General features: G+C 41.1%; 1 protein-coding gene across 1 annotated transcript in view; it reads right to left on the reverse strand.

The window, feature by feature from the left end:
- The window catches only part of gpc1b (glypican 1b), a 142757-nt gene that overhangs the window by 66475 nt on the left and 56078 nt on the right, over positions 1-20204 (reverse strand). Inside the window, exon 2 of the mRNA XM_053652287.1 lies at positions 6364-6522. Within this exon, the coding sequence (XP_053508262.1) occupies positions 6364-6522 (159 nt within the window). The remainder of the gene's footprint in view (positions 1-6363; positions 6523-20204) is intronic.

Below are 20204 nucleotides of genomic sequence, written 5' to 3' on the forward strand. Positions count from 1 at the left end.
TTGCCCCACCATCATTCTATTAATGTAGCTTTCAATTGTTTATTCTTTATTCCATAAACACTTTATAGAGAAGTGTACTGAGCAGTACTAAAGATAGCATACAACACCCCCATTTTTCCTATCATCAGTCATCATTTTGTTCCACAAGAAGAATAAAATAATGTCTTACACACACACACACACACACAGACAGACACACACAGACACACACAGACACACACAGACACACACAGACACACACACACAATGCAACACATATAGTAATGACAAGGCCAAGTCAAAGTCCCAGGTGCCTTAACTCTGCATAATTTTATCTGTGTAGTAACAGAATCTGTCTTTGTAAAATGTCCACTTTGCTTTTGTCATCACTGTCTTCCACATTCCTCAGGGAAACATCATTAAATGAAGTGTTTCTGCAAGCCAGCAACCACATAATTAAATGTTGTGAACGTATGTTTCACAGATTCAACAGAGACAATAAGTATAGAGTTGTGTGATTCCGAACTTTGCCTTAGTCTCATCATAACTATATATGTGTGGCAGGGTGGGTGTGTTGGTGTGCAAACTATGATTTATTCTTTTTGTGGTGAAAAAATGATGATGATAGAAAAACTAAGATTTATGGGCATGTCTTATTGCTAAAGCTCTGAATAAATGAAGTACAGCAGCAGACTAGGGGCCGATGTTCTGCACATTGCATGAGGGTGTATAGAATGATCTGGCACTCATAACAGCCTTGAAGATTGTGTGAGAAGTTACAAACTGAGCTATCTTGCAGCCACGAGTCCCTATCCCCTGACCAGCTCATCTGCCTTGCCATGCGAATAGGCAATCTGCTCTGGGAACACCATCATTTCAGAAGCTATTAGGCTACCACTGCTTTCCCACAGCTGGATCCCCAAAGCTCATGGAAATTGCCAGATGCATCAGACCCCGGAGGACAAAAAAGCAGCGCTCGAATGCTGCTTGTACAGTAGGGTTAAGGATTAGAGGTAGCCATGCAAGCCACCTCTACAAGAACAAGCAATAGATGACATCCTCTGGGCTCAGGGAAGGCTGATAAAAATACAGGCAATGTTAGTGCAAGTAGAATATGATCATTATGAAACAATGGCTTTGTGTAGCCTGGTCAGCTGAGTGCAACAACCATTGCCACTGGCTCCATTGTAGCCATTTACCTGTGCCATAGACCTTCTGCCAGGTGTTTTAACACTTTGCTCTCATGTTTACCCCCTGTCTAGCAAAGAAACTGCTGCTACAGAATAACCCCTGAGGCATGTGGTCATCAACTTCACATCTTCAAACATCTTTGTGATGAACAACCTGTTAGCGGTACTGTATGCAGTCACAAACATGACAGTAGGGTTGGACGGTATACTGGTACTACGGTAGTATCGTGACATTAAAGTGTCAAAATACAGCCAATGCCACTGTATTTTCACAAATACGGTAGTACCGTAAGTAATGTTGTGTGCCAGTTAATTCCTATTTTTCACTGCAGAATACACAAAGATTAGTGACAATTCATTTAACCTAAATTCTTTAACTTAATCTTTAAAGATTTCTTGTTTGCTAGAAAGCGAGCTAACCTTATACTAACCATTGTGTGTAAATACTAAAATTAGCTGAAGCACGCTAACATTATGGTAACCACTGTGTTTAAATACTAAGATTAGCCAAAGGGGGCTAACATTACACTAGCTGCTGTGTGCAAATAATAAAATAAGCCGAAGTGAGCTAGCGTTCCACTAACCACTGTGTGTAAATGCTAAAATTAGCTGGTGAGCTAACGTTATGCTAACTGCTTTGTATAAATTCTAACATTAGCCGTGTTTGCTAGTAAGTGAGCTAACGTTCCCAATTTTATGATTTTTTTGGAGTTTGTTTACAAATGAATTCATTTATTTGTAATGGTGTGTTCATTCTTAGTACTCTGAGGACAATTTCCATTTGCATGATTTCATTGCTCTAGGCAACATGAAATCTTTGGCACATTGAATTAGTTACTTGTCAACTGTGTGATTGTTCGTGCGTTTTTCCAACAGCCAGTTATTCACTGTCATTAATAACGTATTCAGAGGAAAATTCTTTTTTTTCTGTTTTCATTTATATCTAGGTAAATGTATTTTAAGAATTACTGAACAAAGGGAAACTCACGGTACTCCCAAAGTTGTGTGTTAGTGATCTAATAACATATCAAGCTCACCACTGAACAGTACAAGGAAAACATACTCAACAACACTAATGCTTGCTAGATGGAGAACTGGACCTAGCAGAGAGAATGAGAGGAGCTCATAAGGGACCACGACTCCAGTGCTAGCATGCACGCTAGTGGAGGCCAGTTTACTTAGCAAGCTCAGGATCTAAGCATGCAGCATGGTGGAAACCACTCAACCATACTAACAGCACAGCAGCTGCTGGTTGGCTAGATGGCCAGTGAGGAGCATGAGAGGTAAGTGTCACTACTGAGCAATACCACAGAGCAAGTGTTTAAAGCTAATTTGCAAACACCATTCCGAGTGATTGCTAATGAGACTAGAAATTGTAATGAGGAAAAATCAATTTGAAGCCAGTGTAATGGATTTCCATAACGCTCTACAGAAAAACTAGAAACGTATGAAAAATACACTCACCATGACAGAAAAGATTATATGAGGTTAGTGATAGCTTTGGAGGACAGATTACCTGTAGCACTGACCACAGTCAAAAGCTGTTAACTGCTTAATCTATTGATTATGTCATTTTGTGCATAGAAAAACTCCAGGAATCCAAAAATTTTACTTAGAAATAAATAATTTTAAAAAAGGGTCAAATAACACTCGGGCAAAAATAAAAGATTACAGTATCTCACAAAAGTGAGTACACTCCTCACATTTTTGTAAATATTTGATTATATCTTTTCATATGACAACACTGAAGAAATGACACTTTGCTACAATGTAAAGTAGTGAGTGTACACTGTTGTGTAACAGTGTAAATTTACTGTCCCCTCAAAATAACTCAACACACAGCCCTTGTTCATGTGACTTGTTAGTGTTACACGGTCTCAGGTGTGAATGGGGAGCAGGTGTGTTAAATTTGGTGTCATTGCTCTCACACTCCCTCATACTGGTCACTGGAAGTTCAGTATGGCACCTCATGGCAAAGAACTCTCTGAGGATCTGAAAAAAAGAATTGTTGCTCTACAGAAAGATGGCCTAGGCTATAAGAAGATTGCCAAGACCCTGACACTGAGCTGCAGCACGGTGGCCAAGACCATACAGCAGTTTAACAGGACAGGTTCCACTCAGAACAGGCCTCGCCATGGTCGACCATGGAAGTTGAGTGCACGTGCTCAGCATCATATCCAGAGGTTGTTTTTGGGAAATAGACGTATGAGTGTTGCCAGCATTACTGCAGAGGTTGAAGGGGTGGGGGGGGTCAGCCTGTCAGTGCTCAGACCATACGCCACACACTGCATCAAATTGGTCTGCATGGCTGTCATCCCAGAAGGAAGCCTCTTTTAAAGATGATGCACAAGAAAGCCCGCAAACAGTTTGCTGAAGACAAGCAGACTAAGGACATGGATTACTGGAACCATGTCCTGTGGTCTGATGAGACCAAGATAAACTTATTTGGTTCAGATGGTGTCAAGCGTGTGTGGCGGCAACCAGGTGAGGAGTACAAAGACAGTTGTGTCTTGCCTACAGTCAAGCATGGTGGTGGGAGTGTCATAGTCTGGGGCTGCATGAGTGCTGCTGGCACTGGGGAGCTACAGTTCATTGACAGAACCATGAATGCCAACATGTACTGTGACATACTGAAGCAGACCATGATCCCCTCCCTTCGGAGACTGGGCCGCAGGGCAGTATTCCAGCATGATAACGACCCCAAACACACCTCCAAGATCACCACTGCCTTGCTAAAGAAGCTGAGGGTGAAGGTGATGGACTGGCCAAGCATTTCTCCAGACCTAAACCCTATTGAGCATCTGTAGGGCATCCTCAAACGGAAGGTGGAGGAGCACAAGGTCTGTAACATCCACCAGCTCCGTAACGTCATCATGGAGGAGTGGAAGAGGACTCCAGTGGCAACCTGTGAAGCTCTGGTGAACTCCATGCCCAAGAGGTTTAAGGCAGTGCTGGAAAATAATGGTGGCCACACAAAATATTGACAATTAGGGCCCAGTTTGGACATTTTCACTTAGGGGTGTACTCACTTTTGTTGTCAGCGGTTTAGACATTAATGGCTGTGTGTTGAGTTATTTTGAGGGGACAGCAAATTTACACTGTTATACAAGCTGTACACTCACTACTTTACATTGTAGCAAAGTGTCATTTCTTCAGTGTTGTCACATTAATAGATATAATCAAATATTTACAAAAATGTGAGGGGTGTACTCACTTTCGTGAGATACTGTATGTGTCCATAGCTGGACTTTGTGTTTTACTTTTGACTTCAAAACTAAGAATGTCAAGACATCAAGCAATTTTAGCCTAGCCTTAATGGTGACACACACAGTCCAAAAGCAGATTCTCTGGTCTAGCCCTCCATTCCACATCCATGGCCATGGAAAATAATCACTGCCCAAGCATTCTGACCACAAACTTGTGTGTGTGTGTGTGTGTGTGTGTGTGTGTGTGTCTCTGTGTGTGAGTGAGAGAGAGAGAGAGAGAGAGCGAGCGAGCGAGCGCCCCTCTGTATACCTCCTATAGTGTCAAGCATGAGACATCACTGTTAAGCAGTGGAGGAAAGAAGAGGAACACACACATTTGGTATTCAAAAATATAAAAATGCAAGCCACACACACATTGACACATTGTAGTGTGCCATTGTGGTCTGCCAGACAGAGAAAATAACTGTAAAATAATATTGTTTCTGACCTGAGACAGGTGGGCTGAAACCTCGGCGTGTGTGTGTGTGTGTTTAAGACTAACGATGGATTTGAAAGGGAGTTTGGGAAAAACTTACTTTCCTAAACAACTGCATATCACTCACACTATGAATATATACTACACTAATGTACACACACAAGCACAAACACACAAAGTAACACAGGACTTATAACATGGTTGACTTGCTTTTTGAGCCCTTTTCATCTTGGCATTACAATTCTGCTGTAGATATGGTGTGTGCATGTTTGTTTGATTGTTTGTTTTCTTTCTGATCATTGTTTCATACGTACAAGGTCCATCCCATGCAAAAAAATTAAAATAATACAATGCCTAAACCAATAAATACTCTAGTATATATATATATATATATATATATATATATATATATATATATATATATATATATATATATATATATATATATATGTATGAGTCATTGTGTGTGTAATATATAGATCAGTCCCTAAAGCATTTTCCAGACTTTTTGTGATTGTTGCGGCCAAAAATACTTTTTGCTGCAGATCTTTTTTTAAAAAAATTGTGCTTTTTTTGTGGAAAACTACTTGAATTGGCGAAATTGTAGCTGCACGAAATTGTTTTGCACGGTCTTTCGCAGTGATGTTTGTTGGTAAACGAGACCTTTCAGCTGTACTCATGATCGATGGACATTAATCGAAGAGGGCTTTGGCTGAAAGTGAGCTGTGATAATATCACATAACGCATCTTGCCCAAATCTGTGGAAATTTTCAAAAATTGTAAGCTCCTCCTAATATTGTAGACTTTCCTTGATTTTGCCTTGACACCACTGACACTACTTGAGACTAAACACTACTCTCTTTCTTTCTCACTCACTTGTTCTATGAATGTTTTTTGCTTTCATGCTTTCGCATGCTTTTCATGCTTTCATCAACTACTTAACTTCCCCAGTCTGTCCAATCACACCCTATGTAGGGAAGAGTGTAATAATGTCTTCACACACACACCCACACACACACACACCCACACAGGCCATCTGTCAAATTTGATTTGCAAGCCTCATAAAACCCTCTCTAAACAGCAACAGACTCACTGCTAAACCTCATTAAGTGAAAGATCTGTATCACCAGTCTCTCACTACCACACACCACTTTCCTCAATATACTACTGTTTATGGAGACCTTTCTAGTGCCCTTTGCCTGTCTTAAACCTACACATATTGTACACGGAAGGAAATTGTAGTCTTGGATTTCATATGCTGCCATATAAAGTTGTGAAAATGTACAAACCGATCATGTCCGCTGTTAAACAAAGGACCAATAAACTTACTGTTATTACCTTTGACAGGTTATTACTATAGCTATTCCCAATATAATTTCATTCCTTTTGTAAGCAGCCAATTAAAAAATGTAAGTGCTATTTTCTGCAATCCCATAACAGGGAGGACATCTTAGATCTAGGCCATGATTTTAAGTTTCACTCCAGGAACAAGCCAGGCTCACTGGCAACTTACCATCAAAGCTTTTGTACTGGCTATTGAGGGAGACCTGTAAAGAGTGCCCAGATCCTTTCACTTGGTCCTCAAAATCTTTCCTGCTTAGGTTGGACAGATTCTCCTCTATCTGGCTTGTACAGCAGGTGTAGCCTTGTGGACACACTCGCAAGTGCTCACCTAGAGAGAGACAAAGATAAAGAGGGGGAGGGGGGATTATTTCATTAGCTTCATGTACCAAGAGTGTTTCTGATTCGAGGTAAAAACAGTATTTGGACTTGATCTCACTGAATCTGTAAACAAAATAGGCTTATCACAATTCCACAGTTGAGCACTGCTTTTGCATCATGTGTTTTGTTTTTGGTTTTTCATGTACTTTTGTTTAAAATGCCATGTGCCTTTAAGTTTTGGTCCATTCTCTGCTGTATCATATCATTAGTCTGTTGCCTGATTGTGTACACCTGTTCTGTGTTAGTTCCATATTAGTTTGCCTCTTTGTATCCTCTTAGTCGTGTGTGTGGTCTCTACTCACTGCACATCACATTACTGTAATTCTGACTTCTATAAAAAAAAAAAAAAAAAGCACAGCTGATAAAAACACAAGATATAAAATTGGGTGCTGTATATTTTTAGACTCTTCATGACTCCTCTGAATGTTTTGGATATGATAATGACGACTTTTTGACATTTTCTCTTCGTGAAAAAAAACTCAGCCTTAGTATCAATTCATAATTCCAGTTGTTTTTCACCTACACATTTATGTTTTGAAAATGAGTGTCCATCAATGTATTTTCCACACTTATCCATGCACAGGGTTACAGGGAGGCTAGAGCCTATTCAGGCACCCATTCACACACCCATTCACACACAGTATGGACAATTTGGAAATGCCAATCAGCCTACGCACATTGTCTTTGGAAACCGGAGTACCCGGAGGGAACCCCACAAAGCATGGGGAGAACACGCAAACTCTGCACACACAGGGTAGAGTGGTTTTAGCAAACATGATAGACATTAAGCTACCAGACCCATATCACCTTGCAGCTCTCACCTGGTTTCCCACTAAAGCAGGGTTGAGCCTGGCCAGTACCTGGATGGGAGACCTCCTGGGGAAAACTAAGGTTGCTGCGGGAAGTGGTATTAGGGAGTTTAGCAGGGGGTGCTCACCCTGTGGTCTGTGTGGGTCCTAATGCCCCAGTATAGTGACAGGGACACTATACTTGAACAAACCGTCTTTCACATGAGACGTTAAACCGAGGTCCTGACTCTCTGTGGTCATTAAAAATCCCACGACACTTCTCATAAAGGGTAGGGGTATAACCCCAGTGTCATGGTGAAATTCACCCATTGGCCCTTATGTATCATGGCCTCCTAATAATCTCCATCCTTGGTTTGGCTACATCACTCTCCTCTCCTCTAAACCAGTAGCTGGTGTGTGGTGGACGTTCTGGCACACTATGGCTGCTGTCACATCATCCAGATGGATGCTACACACTGGTGGTGGTTGAGGAGATAGCCCCCCCCCCCCCCATACAATGTAAAGTGCTTTGAGTGTCTAGAAAAGCACTATATAAATCTAAGGAATTATTATTATTATTATTATTATTATTATTATTATTACTGGGGGCACAGTGGCTTAGTGGTTAGAATGTTTGCCTCACACCTCCAGGGTTGAGGGTTCAACTCCCACCGTTGCACTGTGTGTGCACAGTTTTCATGTTCTCCACGTGCTCTGGGGATTTCCTCTGGGTACTCCGGTTTCCTCTCCCAGTCCAAAGACATGCGTCGTAGGATAATTGGCATGTCCAAAGTGTCCGTAGTGTGTGTGCCCTGTGATGGATTGTCCCCTGCCTTGTGCGCCTTGTGCCCCATGCCTCCTGGGATAGGCTCAATGTTCCCCACGAACCAGTATAGATAAGCGGTACAGAAAATGGATGTTTAAAATAAAAAATTAAAGAAAAAAATAATAATAAATATAAAAAAAGGCAACGAACATTCCACTAGTGTGGTATACATATAATTGAGCTTCGCCCATCGTGTTTTATATATATATATATATATATATATATATATATATATATATATATATATATGTATGTATGTATATACATACAATGCATCCAGAAAGTATTCACAGCGCTTCACTTTTTCCACATTTTCTTATGTTACAGCCTTATTCCAAAATGGATTAAATTCATTATTTCCCTCAAAATTCTACAAACAATACCCCATAATGACAACGTGAAAGAAGTTTGTTTGAAATCTTTGCAAATTTATTAAAAATAAAAAACAAAAAAAGCACATGTACATAATTGTATTGTATTCACAGCCTTTGCCATGACACTCAAAATTGAGCTCAGGTGCATCCAGTTTCCACTGATCATCCTTGAGATGTTTCTACAACTTGATTGGAGTCCACCTGTGGTAAATTCAGTTGATTGGACATGATTTGGAAAGGCACACACCTGTCTATATAAGGTCCCACAGTTAACAATGCATGTCAGAGCACAAACCAAGCCATGAAGTCCAAGGAATTGTCTGTAGACCTCCGAGACAGGATTGTATCGAGGCACAGATCTGGGGAAGGGTACAGAAATATTTCTGCAGCATTGAAGGTCCCAGTGAGTACAGTGGCCTCCATCATCCGTAAATGGAAGAAGTTTGGAACCACCAGGACTCTTCCTAGAGCTGGTCGCCCGGCCAAACTGAGCGATCGGGGGAGAAGAGCCTTAGTCAGGGAGGTGACCAAAAACCCGATTGTCACTCTGACAGAGCTCCAGCATGTGGAGAGAGGAGAATCTTCCAGAAGAACAACCATCTCTGCAGCACTCCACCAATCAGGCCTGCATGGTAGAGAGGCCAGATGGAAGCCACTCAGTAAAAGGCACATGACAGCCCATCTGGAGTTTGCCAAAAGGCACCTGAAGGACTCTCAGACCATGAGAAACAAAATTCTTTGGTCTGAAGAAACAAAGATTGAACTCTTTGACCTGAATGGTAAGCGTCATATCTGGAGGAAACCAGGCACCAATCATTACCTGGCCAATACCATCCCTACAGTAAAGCATGGCGGTGGCAGCATCATGCTGTGGGGATGTCAGGATCGAGGGAAAAATGAATGCAGCAATCAAAACAGAGACATCCTTGATGAAAACCTGCTCCAGAGCACTCTAGACCTCAGACTGGGGTGAAGGTTCATCTTCCAACAGGACAACAACCCTAAGAACACAGCCAAGATAACAAAGGAGTGGCTACAGGACAACTCTGTGAATGCCCTTGAGTGGCCCAGCCAGAGCCCAGACTTGAACCCGATTGAACATCTCCGGAGAGATCTGAAAATGGCTGTGCACCGACCCTCCCCATCCAACCTGATGGAGCTTGAGAGGTCCTGCAAAGAAGAATGGGAGAAACTGCCCAAAAATTGCCAAGTTTGTAGCATCATACTCAAAGACTTGAGGCTGTAATTGGTGCCAAAGGTGCTTCAACAAAGTATTGAGCAAAGGCTGTGCATACTTATGTACATGTGCTTTTTTATTTTTATTTTTTTCTTTTTAATAAATTTGCAAAGATTTCAAACAAACTTCTTTCACGTTGTCCTTATGGGGTATTGTTTGTAGAATTTTGAGGAAAATAATTTATTTAATCCATTTTGGAATAAGGCTGTAACATAACAAAATGTGGAAAAAGTGAAGACTGTGAATACTTTCCAGATGCAGTGTGTGTGTGTGTGTGTGTGTGTGTATATATATATATATATATACATATATATATATATATATATATATATATATATATATATATATAATGTGCAATAAAATGACTCTTTAAAGTTAATTTAATGGACCATAAAACTGTTTTCATTACCTTCATTAATCGGCATTAATAATAATAATGATAATAATAATGCGAGAAAGAGACAGAAAGAGAAATATAGTGTATGCTGAGGTCAGTCCTCAGTCTACTGCAGTCTTGTGATTTCATGAACCCACATGCATTGCTTGCTTAAAGTAATAATAGTGATTCACCGACAGAGTGAATTGAAATACGTGGGTTAAAAATGTCTGGTTTTAGAAAATGTAACTACATGAGGCATTGGCATGTTTTTTGTGCATCTATCCCCATAGAGACTGTGTCTCTATCTGTGCATGTGTGTGCATGTGTGTGTGTGTGTGTGTGTGTGTGTGTGTGTATGTTCTCTGTTCCTGCCAGTCTGGGTGTGTCACAGTCCCTAAAATACCAAAATAGCATGTGGCAAATAGATTTCTTTCTCTCTGCCTGTTTGTGTGTGTGTGCATGCGTGTGCGTGCGTGCGTGTGCGTGCGTGCGTGCGTGCGTGTGTGCGTGTGTGTGTGTGTGTGTCAGCAGGAACTAACACAATCTGTCAGGAGCAGGATGCATGCTGTAAAGAGCTGGGCTGCTCGCCACTCCTACCACAAGCTTCACTGAACCAAGGACAAGAAGGAGACAACAAGAGAGTGAGAGAAAGTGAGAGAGAGATAGAGAGAGAGAGAGAGAGAGAGAGAGAGAGAACATGTATTTCTGCAATACTGGAGGTCAACACTGATCCCTCTCTCACCAGATAAACAATTAGGAGCAAATTCATACAAATGGAGTCATAAGACGACTAAGCCTGAACTTTACCCAAACCCATACTCTTGACTCATATGAATCTGAACAAATAGATTTGTTCTACATTATCATGGAGGCCTTTTCTAGAAGTTCACATAAAGCAAACGCTAATGCAAAGCCAGTTACATATGACATAATCTTACCACTCTTATTTGTGGAGAAACCTCTTTACCTCACATGGTACTTATTCTCTCTGATCAAACACATATTCTAAGAGTGATATTACTGTACGTTCAAGTATAATGGATCTGCTTAATTTCTAACAAAGCAAGGTACATCTCAGCATGAGAGCTGGGAAAAATGTTTTAAAAAACAAAGAAACAGAAGTGAGACATGGAGAGTGACCTCAAAATGAAAAGCCTTTAACACAATTGCACAACTGGATGAATGAAAACCTGGGTCACTGGAGCCATGTGTGTGTGTGTGTGTGTGTGTGTGTGTGAGAGAGAGATTATGTGTCTAAGCAGTGCGGGTGAAAACAGACGTAAGTGCCGTTGACGCACACACCAGCAGAGACTAGAGTAATTCCCCCACCATTAAGTTATCAGAGCTCTCCAGGGAGGAACAACCCTATTATGGTCCAATTGGGAAATATAAAACGGGGACAGACTGAGATAAACTTTGAGAGAGAGAGAGAGAGGGAGAGAGAGAAAGATGATGAGATGCCTATTTATAGACTATGGAAGACAGGAAAAAGCTTATAACAGATTTCGTAGTTACTGAGAGCTTGTTTCCTTTACCGGCCTACAGTTAATAATAATCACCAGCAATCACACGTTCCTACACACACACATGGAAAATCATCAATACACTAACAGTTAGTTACATTATGAGTACTTCTCCTTTTGGTAGCTACTTTAAAACTGCTATTGCAAAGAGTTTGAACACATATAAAGCAGTGCAAATTATGCCTTAATTGTTTCCGCAATTCTCTATAACTCCTGTAAATCAAACAAAGTACCGACATAATTGGAGGCTTTAATGAGAATCTAAATATTATTCCCTGCATACACAAAAAAACAAGAACAAGAACTGTTTCATCATTTATTGAATAAAAATACTACAAGATTATTACAAGCTTCACTAGTAAATACAATTCTCTGTAAATCCTAGGCACCATATTTTTTTTCTTTTGTAGAAATTTGGTTATAGATGTTTATTTTATGACGTCTGCATTACTGAGTCAGTTCAAAAGCCTTTCATATTACCAAACATTACTTTTTCAACTTAAATTAAATGTTACAGGGAAAAATGTTTGTATCCCAGTAAAGAAAGCAACATACCATGTAACAGATCACTTTTCATACAAAAAACATAATGAAGCTTGCTGGGTTTTGCCTACAAAAAAAAAAGCAACTGCGACAGACAAATTCTCCATAAGAACTGTGGCAGAGTCTCAATGATGCTGAGTAAAACTTACCAGCTAATTTCCTTATCAAATGCACAAATTCTACCTGTTGTTTTTTCTATTTAGAAAGGCTTCTTTTCTTTGATTTGTTTTCGCTAATCGTAGTTTATTAATGTGCTGCCAGAGTTTTCATTTACATTCCACAAGTTTATGTTTTCCATTCTGGCACAAATCTCTCCTGTTGGGTGGGGATTAACAGCAATTTACTCTCAATCAATTTTATCTTACTTGGCTAGTAAGATTTGGATCGACAGGTCCCTGACCAGGAAGTAGTGACTTCAGTGGCGTGAATTTTGCAGAGTGTTCTGGATGCAGTTAACAATTAACTAAAAGAGTTAGAAAATAGTTTTTATCTTCAGAAAGGTCTTTATCACTCTATAGATTGATGCCAGTATATTGCACACACACAAACACAAACACACACACACACACACACACACACATATTCACACACTCATTCACAGCTAGAAGCAGTTTTGTTTTAAATCTGTGCATCTGTGCACAACAAACTGCTGGTGATATAGAACCCAAATGGAGACTGAACAACTGATTGCATTGGTTTGAAGATCAAGGAAATGGGTTAAAGTCTGTGGATTGTTTTTACTGGCCACTGCTAAGTGTGTCTGTGGGTGTCTGGCTGCTGGGAAGGCAGTTAGGGTGGAGACTAGAAGAACTGGGAGAGTGTTTACAGATGAAAACAGCTGACTACATCTAGCAGCTGTCTTGCAGGTTGCGAACTTCCTGTTAAACTCCAAACCAAGTAGCCAGGCACACGGCAAGCAGTGGTGACCCTTCAGTTGTGTAACATGATATGGATTTATAAATAGCTTCCTATGGTCTTCCAGACTCAGACTTCTAGTTCTGCATTGGATGACCTCAGAAGTACCTTACTTCCCTAAAGACTACTTATAAAACAACCCTACCTCCTTAAAGACTACCTATAAAACAGTGCCACTTTTCTCAGAATGGTATCGTTTAAATCTCTCCCACTTTTCTAGTAGCTTCATCTAAAACTACAACACTTCCGTAAAAAAGCCTACCCTTAAAATGATCCAATTATGCCTTAACTTCTTACGAGTACTCTAAAATTACCAGTCATCCTTGGAAAACCACCCGACCTTTCTAAACCTTTCTTAAAAATCCCATTTCTTGTTACAGTTTAATACTCTATCTCCTCCATTAAACTACTACACACAAGACCATGAAGACACCAAACACCTTGTAATGCACTGTGACTATACCTACCATTAACAATTACCATTATTAAACCCATTACATAAAACAGTAAAATATGGTTTGATATGGTTTCATGAGGTGACATGCTTTATACTTATTGTTCAGTAAATTATTAATCAAGATCGAGGTTAATGTTAGGGCTACCAGAAATGTGTTACTGGATCAGAAAATGTGAAATAAATGCTTCAAAACATCAGAACTGACTTTTTTTTTGTGCACCACCAAGAATCTAATTCTGACTCAGATTTTAACCACAGATCATTCCGGCAACTGGCCATCTAAATTACAGGAAAAATGTTGCCTGTTTTTCTGTGGAGGGAATTTTTCCTAGTATGGTTTGTGTCCCTTATGGCAAAAGGGCACTGCAAATTCTGACCGATCACCTTTATCTTAAGATGAAACATTTCTATCCTTGTGGGAGAGATCTCTTCCAGGATAACCCCATCCCCATCCACAGGATATGAGGGTCAGTGAATGGTTTGAGTATTACAGTTATGTAATTCACTTGATGTTGGTTTTTTTTTCCCCCTTTAATTTGTCACCTGTCTGTCTGACCTAGTGAGATCTTTATGTATCTTGCTTTTTCTTTACAGCCCAATCTTGTTTTTATTGATACCTCCCTCTCCAATGTATTCCACACTGTATCTCTTCCATAACACTGTCTGTAACATTGTGGAGAGAGAGAGAGACAGACAGAGAGAGAGAGAGAGAGAGAGAGAGAGGTGTGTGTGTGTGTGTTTGTACACCACATGTATGAACTAGTATGTATAACACTTCCATATCTGAGCTGTCTCATTACTCAATATTGCTGTCTTGGCTGTCTGTCATGTATCGGACTTATCTGCTACTGATTTATTTCCATTTGGAAAATCCTGAAGATATTAGCAACAATTAAACTATCAGGTAGCACTTAGTTTATGCTGACACAGACAGCGGTATCATATTCAGACACTCACACTAATAATCGAACATCCAAGAATTGACTGATGCAGAAAACGTCATTAAATGATGCCAAGAGAGAGAGTAGCATTAGCAGACCATCAAGAGATAAAGCTGAGCTAGGCTTTGCCTCATAATACATCATAGTTCTAGTTCAAATTGTGCATAATTAGCATGATTGTTAAGTAATAAAAAAGAAAAATGACAATGTTGGGTCCTTGTGCAACAACCTTAACCCTTGGCTTACATTTACTCAGTTTTTCAGTCACTTACAGTGTTACAGTAACTGCTTTACCAAATAAACATACTTTGCTTCAACAAAGCAAGAAATGAATGTCTCATTAGAATCTGAGCGTGGATGAGGAAGACAACAAACATGATTTAGGCATTTGCTGGAACACATTTATTTTATTCCGTATCTGACTGCTAATTGTAGGTAAACTGTAAAAAAAATATATAATAATAATAATAATAATAATAATAATAATTTTAATCCCTCCGCATGTTCAAAAACCTTTGACTCTTTGACTACCAGTGTACGTGTGTTGTTTTGATCAGCAGAAAACATTCTACTTTAAATTATTTGTTCTTTTTTATGTATACATTTTTATCCAAGCTCAAGCCAAATTCATAGAAATTGTAATTAACAAACAACATTTTTTTTTTTTTTTACTTCATACAAGTGAAACCATAAGCAGTGGTGCAGCATGTAGCTGCTCCCTCACATCTCCAAGGTCCTGGGTTTGATCTTGAGCTTGGGCTATTGTTTGTATGTTTTGCATGTTCTCCCCAAGGTAACTTGGGTTTTCTCTGGGTTTTTCCAGGCTTCCTTCCACTAACCAAAAACATACAGACAAATTGGCTATGCTAAATTTCCCCTAAGTGCGAATGAGCATGGGAATTTTTGATGCACTGGCATCTCATCAAGGGTCAATTTTCCTGCCTTGCACCCAGTAGTGCAGGGATTCCCTCTGCATACACCATGACCCCGACCAGAATAAAGTGGTTAGTGAAAGTCGGATGAACGAATGAATGAAATCATAAGTAAACGCACATTTGCACATACACAAAAGTGAGTAGACCATAGTTTCCATATGTCCAAGTTTAACTAACTGCCACACACTCCCCAATTCCTGCTCATTTCAGTGCTGGTTAACATGAATTAAATGTGTGAAGTCAGAGCCATCATTATCTCACAGTGTAATCTAACAATGTTTAAGATAATCTTAATGTCACAGACACACAATGTTCTAACAATTTCACAATGAAAGGGGAAGTCCTCAATCTGTGTTAAATCTCGTCCCACACGGCTAACAGTCAAAGCATGTGTGACACAGATGCACAAATTGCACTGCCCTACATCTACAATCTGGTGTGTGTCTGTGTGTGTGTCTGTGTGTGCGTGTTTGTGTGTGCGTGTGTGTGTGTTTGAGTCTGTGCTTGTACACCGGCTGTTCCCATTTCAGAAATAAAGTGCACAGATAAACAGAAAATCTACTACATGTAAACCAGACTCCAACAACCAAAACACACACACATGAAATCATGTGAAATCTCTCTCTCTCTCTCTCTCACACACACACACACACACTCAGTGCTAGATCCATTTGTTTGGTGTCTAGACAAATGCTGACACAATCAGGTATTTTGGGAAAGGGCACACATGATGGCTGGGCTAAAACAGGAACCAAAATTTACACACACACACACACACACACACACACACACACACACAATCATAGCAGTAAAGTGTCTGCATTAGGGGTGTAAAGTAATGGGACTATCTGTATTTGTACCTGTATCTGATTAATGCTCCAAATAATAGCGTCTGTATTTGGATTTAAACCTGAATTGAGTGTGGTGTTTTTCTTTCTTTCTTTCTTTCCTTCATTCTTTCTTTCCTTCCTTCTTTCTTGCAATGAAGCTATGCCTCTGAAACACTGGAAAAAACAGGCATAGAAATGCTCTGGCTATGGCTAATGGGTCTTAACAGCAAATGTGTGCAGAACTTTTTAGAACTTTTTGAACCCACTGGGTCATTATTTTTGTTTGGCTTAGTGGGTTGCCTCACAACTCCAGGGTTGGGGGTTAGAATCTTGCATCTGCCCTCTGTGCGGTTTTCTGCGGGTACTCCGGTTTCCTCCCCCAGTTCAAAGACATGCGTTGTAGGCCGAGTGGCATTTCCAAATTGTCTGTAATGTGTGAATGTGTGAGCAATTGTGCCCTGTGATGGGTTGGTACCCCGTTCAGGGTGTCCCCTGCCTTGTGCCCCAAGTTCCCTCGGATAGGCTCCAGGCTCCCCGCAACCACGTGTAAGATAAGCATTATGGAAAATAGATGGATGGATAGTTGGTTCTATTTCCCAAAACATAAACACACTAGTTGCCTTATTTTAACCACACTGACCTGGACCAGGCACCGCCACATGTTCATTTTACTGAACATGGCCTTTAGCTGAGCTCTAGTTGAGTCTGAGGACTCATTCATACCTGAATGAAAGTAAAAACCTCTCTCCCATGCAAAGTAGTCTGGCTCATATTTGTATCTGGTTTTGTATTCCTTGAGCATACTGTATTTGTATTCGGTTACATGCCTAGTTTGCATGTAATTAACTGAAAAGCAATGAATTCACCAACATCACTCAGCTGTCTATATATCATATGTCGTGTTTTTGTCAAAGACTCAAACCAGCCAAACAAGATGGAAATGAGTCAAACACCTTTTACTGATAAAGAAAAAAAATTTTCAGAACATTTTCAACAAATGATGTCAATGTGTGAATCATGTTGATGGAAATGAACCACCAGCAGCAGAGTTCACAGATTTGGAACACATCTTCCTCTTTATTACATGCATTATGAGCATGAAGTCGATGAAAACATAACCAATGAAAGACAGAGAGAGAGAGAGAGAGAGAGAGTGTTTCAATACCGTGAAGATGTGCTTCCATCTCAAAAACACTGAAACCACCTACACATACGCACACAAAGACACAGACACACGCACACACAAACACGAACACAGAAATATTCTGGGAAAAGGAGAGGCTTGAAGTGTGGAAGGGAGTGATGAATGACTGATGGACAACAGATGAATGATGATGAAAGGATGGATGGATGGATGTGTGGTGTATTCAGTAGGGGAGAGAGCAGGGTGCAGCAGTGAATGTTGGCCAAATGCTGGATCACTTGTACTAGCAGGGATTTCAGCAAGAATCACATGACCCACAGAGCACAGATGTGCAAGGACTAAAACTGTGTGTGCGTGTGTGACAGAGAGAGAGAGAGAGAGAGAGAGAAAGAGAGAGAGAGAGAGAGAGACAGAGAGAGAGAGATCCAGGATGCATAACAGACACCTGAGGTGGAAACTTTCAAATGTGTTTCCTTACAGACACACACCCACACATCAATTTCTGATCAAAGCCATCAAAGCAACTGTTCTCTTTACAAGTACCCTGAAGTTAGTCTTTCAACTTCTTGCACCAGACACTTCCAAAACAATCTGCCCTTAACTCAACAAATACCTCTGTGAGTGTGTGTGTGTGTGTGTGTGTGTGTGTGTGTGTGTGTGTGTGTGTGTGTGTGATCTGGAAGAGGAGCCGGAGACGAGCACTGCTCTATCTCTTGCTGTGTCTTCAGGGTCCGGCTCACATCGCAACTCCTTCTTCCACTATGGAAAGCCAAAAAATAAAATACTCTGTCTGACTCCGAGGAGCCAGAAGGAGGTGCCATTGCACCAAAAACAGAGAGCAGCTCTCAAGCATATAAAGAGCTGCTTGAAGTGATTACTAAGGCAGTTGAAAAACTAAATCTAGACTGGCCTCAGGAAGAGGAAGTGGCTTGTAGCAGGCTGGACGAGTGCTTTCTCCCCAGTGAAAATAAATCTCCCTCACACTGCAGAAAACTCCCCTTTTTTCCAGAAATGCATGATAAAATATCATGCTTCTGGAGAAAACCATACACTAGCCGTATTTATAAACCTGCAACGTCAGATTATTTGGCCATCGTGGGGAATGAACAGCTCGGCTATTTACCTATGCCGGAGGTTGAGGAGGTGTTTGTGAGCTACTTCTCTCATTCGATGGCAGGTAATTTAGGGGTGCCGGCTTTGCCATCCAAGCCATGTAAGACCACCTCAGTGTTGGTGTGCAAGACCTATATGGCAGCAGGTCTTGCTTGTGGGTCACTGCATACAATGGCAGTGTTACAGGCCTACCAAGCAGACCGGCTGTGTGAGCTTGACATATGGCAGCGTTCAGCCAGTTCCTTTCCCATCATGTCGAGTTCGCCCGACATGGACGAGTGGAGCCCGGGAACTAGTGCAAGGGATGCACAAAAGGCGAGTGTGGTGGCCTGCCTCCCCCCATGGAGAGCCGGGGGGACCGGGCAGCCACAGTCACAGCCTGCTAATAGGCCTGATCTGAGAATGATGATAAAGGCCAAGCAGACAAAGAAGGATCAGTTCTGAGGGGCCGTGGAGGGACGTATCAGGGGATAAGAGGTTGTTAGAGCAGTTAGCCCCCAGTACTACAGTAGGGCCTCCCCTAGCCAAGGCTGTCCCAATTTTACAGTCTTCTCTGGTCAGCAAGCTGTCACAGGGCAATGAACATCTGATGATTTTCCTCTAACAGAATGTGGAAGAGTTAACATCACTAAAAGACCATCTGGCAGTGTGGAAACTACTGCCAAATGTGTCTCCATGGGTTCTGTCTACCATAGAAAAGGGTTGCCGGGTCCAGTTCAGAGCTCGACCCCCTGGTTCAGAGGTGTGCTCACCACAGTAGTCAGCACAGAGCAGAGCCTGATGTTAGTGCAGGAAGTAGAGATCCCTCTTGGACAAAGGACCCATAGAATATGTACCCCACTCCCTGAGGGAGGGAGGTTTTTATAGCCGTTATTTCCTGGTCTGCTAAAAAGATGGGAGTATGCAGCCAATTTTAGATCTGAACCACACTCTTCGGACATACAGGTTCAGGATATTGACGCTCAAACTTATCAACTCAGTTTGAGGATTGGTTTGTGATGATAGATCTAAAAAAGATGCATATTCAATTGCCCAGTCACAGGAAATTCCTGAGGTTCGCATTTGGAGGCAACATGTATCAATATTGTTTCTTACTTTTGCTAGCTTTATCCCCATGCACCTTCACAAAGTGCATGGGTGCCACCCTTCAGAGTTTATATGAGTCCATTGGACTCATATAAACACTCTGGGTATTAATTCAACACTAGGGATTTTACTGTGTAGATTCCGGTCTCTTAACCGAGGTTGTAGAGACTATGTTATAGGCTAGGAACCTCAGTGAAACCCAGGAAACTGTGCAATAGCTACAGTCCTGGAGTTCTTACAAGGACGTTTCTCAGCAGGGTTGGCTGCTTCTACAATCAGGGTCTACATGGACGCCATTTCTGTCAGCCGTGCCCCTATTGATGGAGGCTCTGTGGGGCAACATCCTCTAATATCGAGGTTCATGGTGTCAGGTGGCTGAGGCCCATCTACAGACCATGCATAACTTCCTGGGATCGTTCTCTGGTCCTGGAAGGTCTGTCAGGTGCCCCATTTGAGCCCTTAGAGTCAGCCTCAGAGAAGCTTCTGACTCTAAAGCTCTTCTGCTGGCCCTGACATCTCTCAAGCGAGCAGGAGATTTACA

The sequence above is a fragment of the Ictalurus furcatus genome, chromosome 20 (assembly GCF_023375685.1).
Source record: "Ictalurus furcatus strain D&B chromosome 20, Billie_1.0, whole genome shotgun sequence".
Taxonomy (NCBI): Eukaryota; Metazoa; Chordata; class Actinopteri; order Siluriformes; family Ictaluridae; genus Ictalurus; species Ictalurus furcatus.